Source organism: Corapipo altera, unplaced genomic scaffold, assembly GCF_003945725.1.
Source record: "Corapipo altera isolate COAL_440 unplaced genomic scaffold, ASM394572v1 45, whole genome shotgun sequence".
NCBI lineage: Eukaryota > Metazoa > Chordata > Aves > Passeriformes > Pipridae > Corapipo > Corapipo altera.
The window spans coordinates 25,821,328-25,831,005 of record NW_020884877.1 but is presented as its reverse complement, the minus strand read 5'-3'; the positions used below and the strand labels follow the sequence as shown (position 1 = coordinate 25,831,005).

The 9,678-nt window shown below is 58.1% G+C and overlaps 1 protein-coding gene across 1 annotated transcript; it reads right to left on the bottom strand.

Annotated features, from left to right (window-relative positions):
• Positions 1-231: 231 nt before the first annotated feature.
• EN1 (engrailed homeobox 1) lies at positions 232-4,685 on the bottom strand. The gene is made up of 2 exons (XM_027637200.1): positions 3,710-4,685; positions 232-1,109 (listed from the first exon to the last, which is right to left on the bottom strand). Exons 1-2 carry the CDS (start codon positions 4,380-4,382, stop codon positions 793-795), a joined length of 990 nt encoding a protein of 329 aa, XP_027493001.1. The 5' UTR covers positions 4,383-4,685; the 3' UTR covers positions 232-792.
• Between the last annotated feature and the right edge of the window lie 4,993 nt (positions 4,686-9,678).

Below are 9,678 nucleotides of genomic sequence, written 5' to 3'. Positions count from 1 at the left end.
AGGTTGGAAAAATTAAAAATAATTTTTAAAAAATCGAAGCTCTCAGATAGGGTTTTTAACAAGGGATGAGAGGTTTAAAAATCGCTGCACCTATCCATCGGAAACAAAACCTAAATATGCCACCAAAATGGCACTATGTACACAGCATATGGTGTATGTATATATACATTTCTTTATATATATATACACAAACATCCATACACTAAAATAAAGAACTACGGCCAGCCTGGATCCTGAACACAGTCTACACTTTATTTCAGACTACAGATTTCTGAACATAATAAAATCTTTGGCTTGTAGCGGCGGATTCAGTCTCGCAGTCTGTGGATCAGAATTATTTTTTTTCCTCGGGAAAAAAAAAAAGAGAGAGACAGAAATTCACACACACACACAAAAATAAAATAAGATCAAACGAAAGATGAGAAAAGTCCGACACTTACTGTAAAACAAGAGCAACGGACATGGGGGGGAGGGCAAAAAAAGAAAAAAAGGAAAGCAAAGAAAACGAACAAACGAACAAAAGAAAGGAGAAAGAGAGAGAAGGGAAGAGAGAAACTGTCCAGCAAATAGAGATCGCTACACGTATTTCTTACCTGAAATTAAATATATACAAGGTCATATGCTGTTTGGCTATATAGAGATAATTTTTTTAAGTGTTCATATTTTATTTTTTTTCTTAATCGGAGTCCTTATACTATGGATAGACAATAGATCTGCTTTTAAATCGCACCTGTCCGCCTCCCGGCCGGCGGGCCGGCGCCGCGGCGCAGGGCTGGGCTGGGGCCGCCCGCCTCACTCGCTCTCCTCTTTGTCCTGCACCGTGGTGGTGGAGTGGTTGTAGAGTCCCTGGGCCATGAGATGCAGCGCCAGCCCGTTCTTGATGCCCGTCGCCTTCTTGATCTTGGCTCGTTTGTTCTGGAACCAGATCTTGATCTGGGACTCGTTGAGGCTGAGCTCCTGGGCCAGGCTTTGCCGCCGCTGCTCCGTGATGTACCGGTTCGCCTGGAACTCCGCCTTCAGCCGCTGCAGCTGCTCGGCCGTGAACGCCGTCCGCGGCCGCTTGTCCTCTTTCTCTGTCTTCTTCTTCTTCAGCTTCCTGGTGCGAGGGCCTGCGGGCAGGGCACACACACGCCGCTGGGCAGGGCCGTGCCGCCGACCGACCGACAGACCGACCGACCTCCACCCCCGCCCCGCCGGCCGCGGAAAAATGGCCGACGGGTGCATTTGTGCTGGTTTCGTGTGTCCCCCCCAACCTCCCAACCCCGGCACCGCCGCCCCGGCGCGGCAGAGGGAAGGATGGGGAAGGAGCGGGGAGCCCGGGGCCGAGCGCACCCGCGCATCGCCCGCCGCCCCGGCCCCGCCGAGTCGGCCCCGCAGAGCCAGGGGAGCGGAGCCCGCTCGGCCCCCGCCCCGGCACACGTCGGGGTGCCACTCCGCCCGCCCCGCCGGGACGAGCCGTGCTCTTTCTGCACGGCTCGGGACCGGAGCGCGCCGGCCGGGCAGCGGCTTCGCCAGGCAGCGCGGGGAACAAGGATCCCCGCTGCCAGGCACCGGGAAGCCGCCGCCAGCAGCAAACGGGTCGAAGGCTGCCTTGGTCTCTTTTTGGGGGGCCATGACCATCTCCGCAAGGCAAGCTCAGTCCCGGGGAGTCCTTCTCCGCCGCCACCCCGGTGCCCCGCCGTCACCGCCCGGGCTCTCTGGCGGCCGATCCTTGCCGGGATACCCCGGCCCCGCTTGCGGCTCCCTCCGCTCAGCCCAGCCGAATGCAGTGCCCCCGCCGCTCCATCTCCAGGCCGCAATGGGGCCGGCTGAAGTGCGACACAGCTCACCCGGGAAGCTGCCCGGTCCCGGGGCACATCCTGGGGGCAGCGCCCGGCCAGGGAGGAGAGGGTACCCCCTGTCCTCTGCTCGCCGGCCCGGCCCTGCCCGACGAGAGGAGAGAGGAGGAGAGGAGGGGGGAAACCGTGAAGAAAGGGATCTACGAAAATCCCCCGACAGCTGCCGGGCTCGGCGGGTGGCCCCGGGCCCGCAGACCCCCGGCAGCAGCAGCCGAAGCCGAAGCCAGTGAGGCCTCCCTGCTGCCGAGTAGGCCGAAATCTCCTCTCCCGGCGCAGCCCTTCCCCGAACAGGGGGATTCTCCGCGGCTCGGCAGCGGCTGTCGGCGGGGAGAGGGACGGGGCCCGGCGGGATGCTCCCAGGCTGGGCTAGAGGAGGGGCGGAGGGCGCGGGGAGTGAATAGCTGAGCCCAGGCACCTTGCAGCGGGGTGCCGGCGCTTCCGACCGCCGCAGCCCTGTCGTCCCCGGAGCCAGGAGAAGCAGCCGAGGCCGGAGGGCAGCTCCGAGCACAACAAAGAGAGCGGCCGAGCTGAGCAATCCTCCCCTCGCCCTTCTCCCCTCCGGGCTGCGGCGAGCAGGGAGCGTCGGGGAGGACATTCAGAAATTGTTCTTTGCCCGAAGAAAGGGGAGGAAAGGAAATGAAGGCGCAAGTGCAGAACGCCGGGCGCACGGCGGCCCTGGGAATCGGCAGCACAACACCCGCGGCCGGGCCGGCCGGGAGCGAGGCCGCGCCGTCTGACAGCTCTATCACCCCATCAATCACCCTAGTCAATCAAAGAGGCTTTTCTGAGTTTCAAGTCCCTGGACGTGTCAATAACGGGGGATGGAGACAGCTCGACCGCACTGACGGCCGGCGGGGAGCACTAGGCCGGGCAGCGCGGAGCGGGGCCGGGGCAGGGCAGCAACGCCTTCCCCGCGCATCGGAGCGGCCCCCGGGAAGGCACAGGACAGCCTACCCCGGCCCTGCGCCGCGCTGCCGGAGCCCTGGCTGCTGGCCGGGGGTGTCATGTGGGAACCCCCTCTCCTCGCCGTCTACTTCTTGCAAACAAATGTCATTTAAAACCAGAACGTAACGGTGATGAATAAGGGGCTGCCTGGGGCACCTGGGGAGTTTAAAGAGATAGAAGGGGCGGCAGAATGGGGTCGGGAGGGCCGAGCCGGCGGCTCCCACCGGGACGGCCCCGGGCAGAGGCACATCCCCTCCCCGGAGCTGGGCCCCAAACAGCAGCAGGGAGCACCGACTCCAGCGGCAATGCGCGGCCTAAGGGCCTGCCTGGCTCGCTGCAGAGGCCCCGGTAAAACAGCCCCTCCGCCACCTTCCAAAAAAGCCCTTTTTCCTTCGCCTGCCAAGAAAACAGTACCTCCCTCATCCCTCCCCCCCCCGCCCCGCCAGCAGCCGCTCAACATGTGGCTCGGGTCTTCCCCCCCGCCACCAGCACCCAGGAAAAAAATAAAATAAAATAAGGGGAGAAAAAGCTTCAGAGCAAGAAAGCGGCCGAACCCGCTGGTTTTTTCTCTCTCGGCTCTCATCCCGCGCCGCCGCGCTGCGGAACACCCGGGGCTGCGGCAGGCGGGGCGGGCCAGGGGCGCGGGAAGGGGGTCGCTCTCGCCGGCTCTCCGCATCGAACCGCTGCCGAATTGGGGCCAGGCGTCACATTCAAATTTGGAAGACTCGGAGAAGGAAGGAGGGGGGGAGGGGGGGGGGACGCGTTTCCTCTCGCCCCGGGTGACCCAGGCCACCCTCCCCCCGCGCCTCCCCACGCGAGGTCCTGAACAGGCCGGGAGCCAAAGCCAAGGGGGGAAGAGGGGAAGGGGAGGGGGGGGGCGACCTTGTCACGATTTAACAGCTCCCAGATGCGCCGCGGTTCCTTACCCGAGGACGGTCTGTCTGAATACCTAGTGCAGTAGACCCAGGCAGGCCACACCAGCGGCTGTTGCGAGTCGGGCTTTATAACAGGTCCTCCATTATTAGAGCCCATGAGAAGGATGGCGGGGCTGCCGTGCTCCCCGTACTTCGCCGGGTGAGTCTCGCCCCCGTCGGCGGGGGGCTTGGCCGCCCCCGACGCCGCCGCCGCCGCTGCCGCCGCGGCGGGACTGGCTTTGGAGGCGGCGGCGGCGGGCGGCGGCGGCGCGGAGCCGTCGGGACGGCAGTTCGAGTCCGGGCAGAGGAGGGCGGGCGGGTTGGGCGGCCGGGCCAGCAGCGGGTTGACGTTTTCTCTACCTGAGCTCTGCCCCCGGTCTCCGTCCCGCTCTCGGCTGCCTCCTCCGCCGCCGGCCGGCGCGGGCGGCTCCTTCTTGCAGCCGAAGTCCGGCCTCAGGATGTTGTCGATGAAAAAGTTGGTGGTGCGGTGGGGCGGCGGCGGCGGGGGTGGCGGCGGGGGCGGCGGGTGGCGGCGGCGGGGCAGAGGCAGGGGGCAGGGCGCGGCGGGGGAGGCGGGCGCGGGGCTGGGGGACACGGGCACGCTCTCGCCATCGCTGCCGCTGCCGCTGCTCGCCGGGCCGGGCGCCGCGTCTCGGTGGCCGTGCCCCTCCGGCGGCTCTTCCATGCTCAGCCGCCGCCACGGAGATCGCTGTCTCTTTTCCCCCCCACCCACCCACTTTACGCCCACCCCACTTTGACGGTGGGTGGCGGGGTGGAAAAGGGGGAGGAAAAATTTAAAAAAAAAAAAAAAGAAAAAAAAAAGAAGGAAAAAAGAGATTAAAATCCACTTGTTGGGCTGGAGCTGAGATTTTTTTTTTCTCTCCCTCTCACGGATGGATCCAAAACCGGGGAGACACTCGAGGGCTTCTCTCCCCCTTCTCCCGGTCAGCTTATATTTCCACCACCAAAAGGAAAAAAAAAAAATCAAACCCAAAAAGGTGCGTGCGGCGACACCACGGCCCCCCCAAAAAACCCGCCCCCCGAAAACCCGTCACGATCTGCCCATCTCCCCGTCGCCGCCGCCGCGGCGGCTCTGCGCTGCCCCGCTGTCACGCTCCGCTCTGCCCACGCCGCGGGCTGCCGGAGCCCGTCCCCGCCAGCCCGGTGCTGCGCCGCCCGCGCCCGCTTAGGGTTCTTTTTTTAATTCTTTTTTTTTTTTTTCTCCCCTTATTTCCCCTTTTTTTTCCGCCTTTTCTTAAAAAAAAAAAAAATAAAAAAAAAAATAAAAAGGCCAAATCTCTGACAGCGCCGATCCGTGCACCAAACTCTCCCTAAAAAATCCCTCAGCCACACTTTTTTCACTCGCACCGGAAGCACGTGAGGTGGCCCCGCACGTGGGGGCGGCCAATGGCGCGGCGCGGCCGCTGCTGACACCCCGCACCGCGCCCAATGGGGCCGCCGCCATAAATACCGCGTGGGGACCGGACGGGGCGGACGGCGCCGGGCGGGACGGGGCGGGCGGGCAGCGGCGGCGGCAGCAGCGCCCCGGCGGGGCGGGAGCACCGCACCGCGCCCACGCGCGTGGACCCGCTCCCCCCCCCACGTCGCCCCCCACCACCACTCCGACCCCCTACTAACCCTGTAAACAAATTCCAGCAGCGGCGTGCACCCTCTCTCAACGCGTGGTGTGTTGATTTTTGGTCATCGGCCTCTTTCGTGTAGCCCCAGCGATAACAAACACCCCCTCCTCCCAGATCTAAGCACTTATCCCCCTCTTTTTGTTTTCTGTTCTCCCGCAGTGAGGGGAGACGGGGAGACGGGGAGACGGGCGGAGGCTCGCCGGGAATCCAAAATTTTTGTTTTTGAGGAGTAAAAAATGACAATGACAATAAATAGCAATAAAGGCGAGAGGCACTGCCGAGGCGAGTCGGGCTTACGGCCGCTGCCTCTCTGTGGTTTCCCTCTCTCTTAGTAAACCCCTCTTTACTGGGTTTGGGGTGTTGGGGTTTTTTTTCGGAATATGAAGCAGATCAGGGCCAGCTCACAGCTGAACTCGTATCATGTTTCCTGCTCTGTTTTTTGATGTTTGTTTGTTTGTTCGGAATCGGTTTGTTGCCTTTTTTTCCCCCCAGTATTCTTCTTTGGTTTTGTTTTGGTTTTTTCTGCCCGGCAGGGAGCAACCACCTCGGGACGTGTGTTGAGGCAGAAGGGAAATTTAAGGATTTTAAAGGTTGGAAAGAAAAAGCCATTTTTTTTCAGGAACGATGCTGCTATCTAAAAATTAATTTACAGGAAAAAAAATAAAAATACCCTGGCCCCGGTTTTGGTTTTGCTGGGCTGCTGGGGACGCAGTCAAGCGCCGCAGAGAGGGCGGCTCTGCCGCAGCCGGTCCCCACGGCCCCGGGCGCTCCCGGCCGCCGAGGGCCGAGTCGCTGCATGGAAGGGCAGTGCTGGTGCTCACACGAAACGGCACTAGGGATAGGGTCCCCCCGACACCTCACATTTTACACATCGGAGGATGTCCGGGCGTGCTGGGTGCCCGGAGCCGCGGCGCTTCCCTGCCGGCCGCAGGCACCTGCTCCGGCTGGAGCCGCGCTCCTGCCCGCGGCCTTTTCCTGGGGATATGGGAAGGGCAATTCAGGGCGTTTTCTCTTTCTGACGTAACCGAAGCTCCCCATTTTCCCCTCCAAAACGGCGACTGGGTGGCAGTGGGTCCGGGGAGGCCGCGGGGCCCCGCGCACCGCTCCGCGCCTCTCCGTGGGGCCGGGCCGCGTCACGTGCCTCCGCCTATATATCCTATATGTGCACGGGTGCGGGCTCAAAATAAACCTATACCTCTATGTGTGTGTGTCTATATCTCTGTGTGTCTATATGACGGCGGTGCCTTGCGGGCTGAGCTGCGGTGCCGGCAGCAGTGAGGCTCCCTTATCTCGCCCTGCCGCGCCGCCCCGGCTGGATGGGCTTCCCGCCCCGGGAGGAGCCCCGTGGAAGCGACCCGGCCAGTGACTACGCTTCCAGAAGGCGACCAGCACCGGGAATCGAAGGAGACACCTCTGGGTGTCTGTCAGCTGCTCCCCGGGTACCCGGGAGGCGTGCGTGTGCCCGCAGCTCCGAGGCACGTTCGGTTATTTTCTGTACCGGGGAAACATTACCGAATTGTTACCTCCAGCCACACAATAATCCCCTAAAATAATAGCTGGCAGAACAAAATCAGCCCTGGAATCAAGAGCTTCATCCGCAATTAAATGAATGTTAACCCCCTCCGCATTCACAATATCATATCATTTACTCGCACCGAAATTGGGTTTATTTATATTTAAGTTAGCAAAATTGAAATCTTTATCCCAAAAGCGAGCGTGGGTACTTAATTAAATTCTAATTAGGACACTATCAATATCCCATTTAGCCACGTAGCCTTTGTGAGCCGCGGTCCCTTTCAGAGCTGTAAATGGGGGCTCGCTGCCTTATCTCTCCTGCAAGAGACGCCTTGAGAAGGGCTGCAAAAGATAATTTATAGGTTTTAATTACTCTTCATTCCGCCTGATCAGCTTGGCGTTCATCACAGGACGGCGAATAAAACCTGGTCAAAAGCACTGTCACTATTCCCTGGCAAGACGCTTAATCAAAGTAAGCAGGGCCATATTACACGCTGCGAGCTTCTTCACGTAATTTCCCAGCTGCTGATAAAGCTAGTTGAATAATGCTGCAGTCCTTCGGAGACACCATTTACAGAAATGACTTTATTGACGGCTTAACGTCGGTAATTCATTTTACCTTTCATGTATTGGGAGCCCGGATTTGTTACAGTAATAGGATGATAAATGTCCTGGCGGCCCTATAGCTTTTATTATTGAATACAATACACACACCCATCCTTAAATGTTCCAAAATTGGGTAACAAAAGGGAGAGAGAGAGAAATCGAAGCCTTTAACTATTTAATTTGCCTTCCTGAGCACGCGCGGGGGGGGACGTGTGTGTATGTGCGTGTGTGTCTGTGTGTACGTGTGTGTGTAGGGAGGGGGATTATTTCATCTGGAGTCCTCCCTTCTTCTAGAAACTATTCTGGATTGTAAAGGCTTCTCTATAAATTGAGTAGGTTTGTGTATGGAAGGGGTGGGGGATCGGCTGGATGAATGAGGAGGGGTTAAAGGAAAAGACGATGTATATTTCCAGGCTGAATATTTTTTCCATCGCGACCCTTCCTATCTAAATAGATAAATATTACTCCCCGGCTCGCAGGGAGTTACGGTAATCGGGGTAATATGTCTGCACACGGACGGTTTACGGACGGAAGCTTTAAAAAAACCCTCTTCTTAGGAAAAAGTTCCCTCTGTAACTTGTGGGTGCCGCTGGGTTTCGGGGCGCCCGTCGGGGCGCCCGGTCTCCCGGTGCCCCGTGCCCGCTGCCGTCGCAGGGGGGGGCCGGTCCCGAGGAGCCGCCGGTGCGTCCAGCGGGGCCGGGACACCGGGGGCTCTCCCGAAAGTGCTGCAGGGCCGGGGCTGTGCTGCGGCTCTGCTGCCCCTCGGAAGTGCCGCGGTGCCGTCTGAGTCTCTTGCAGGTTGGTGTCCCCACCGGCTCTCGGCGGTGGAGCTTGGGTCAGCCATCCTGGCATGAGGCGGGAGAAAATCCAGTCCGGGAGGTGGAGAGCTGCCGAGGGGCGGCGGAGCCGGGGAGCAGGGCTGGGACCCCCGTTGCCTGCCGTCGGGCTGCGCTGAGGGCGCTCGCATCGCTCCCGCCGCACGACGCCAGCCTGCGGCGCCGCAGCCTCTTTGGAAACGGGGAGAAATAATTTCTCCGATTTCGTTGCATTAACTTTTTTTTTCTCTCTTTCTTCTTCGCCTTTTCTTCTTTTTGAGGAAGGCCACCAAAGGAAGGAAGTTTTAAAATTGAAAATAAAAATAAAGTTAAAATTAGATTAAAAACCCATTGTATTTTTTTTCTCTGCGCCCTTATAGGAAGGAGAAAGTATAGAAACGTGGTTAATATACGCTGTGGTAATCCTATTTCTAGGTCTAGATCAGATCTCATTGGGGCCTTTGCTGAAGGACATAAATGAGTTGTTCTAATACAATAGATTTCATCCTTCCTACAGGGACTGGCTGACCAGAGGTTTTGTTAAAAGTGAATACGAATAGATTTCTGCTACAAGTGCAGCATTATTATTATGAGCTGTAAGGTCAGACTATACATTCCGGGTCCCCAAAGCCTATAGACCCTGGGAAAGGCGCGGGATATACCACGTCATTGTACCTGACAGTCTCTTCAATAGACTAATTCAATTATCGCTTGGGGATTCAGTCTTCATTGAAAGCAATAATAGCGGTGTAATTCGTTGGTAAATAGGTATTGGAAACAGCCCCGCTCGAAACTTTTTTCGGAGCACAGGTTTGTATCCTTGGGATGCAAAATCTCTCCTGGTAGCAGCGCGGGGAGCGGGGAGAGAGGAAGGGATGGTTTTTAAGAAAAGGAGGGCCGGGCTGCGGGGAGACCCCGGCTCGACCGGCCGGAGCGGCAGCCCCGCATCCCGGCCCGGGCGGGCAGCGCTGCCGCCCCGCTCCCCTGAGAAGTTCCCGGGGCGCCAGGTATGTTGTGCCCTGGTGTCCTGGTGCAGAGTTATGAATCAATTACCATTCAGGACCACCCCCCCCCAGCAATGCAGCCCGGTTCTCAAGTCACGAGGACCTGTAGGAAAGGTTTAATTTTATTTACTTAATTGTCTGTCCCCACTTCCCAAGGAGGACGGAGGCGAAAACACTCTACAGAAGTTTCTAGGGAGAGGAGACAAAACTGTCTTTTTTAGCGGTATTATTAGTTTGTTTCCTTTTCTACAAAAAAAAAAAAATAGAGGAAAGAGAAAAAAGGAAGGAAGGAAGAAAGAAAAGAACGAAAAGGAAAGATAAAAAGGGAAAGAAAAGGGAAAATTGAAGATGAAAAGAAAAAGGAAAATAAAAAGTAAAACTAAATAAGAAAAGGAAAAAAA

Bases quoted from the DNA above. Each gene is read 5' to 3' on its own strand.
- EN1 (XM_027637200.1), bottom strand. From the start codon at position 4,382: ATGGAAGAGCCGCCGGAGGGGCACGGCCACCGAGACGCGGCGCCCGGC. The intron at 1,110-3,709 runs GTAAGGAACCGC...CCCTGCCCGCAG, and splicing joins TTCAGACAGACCGTCCTCGG to GCCCTCGCACCAGGAAGCTG.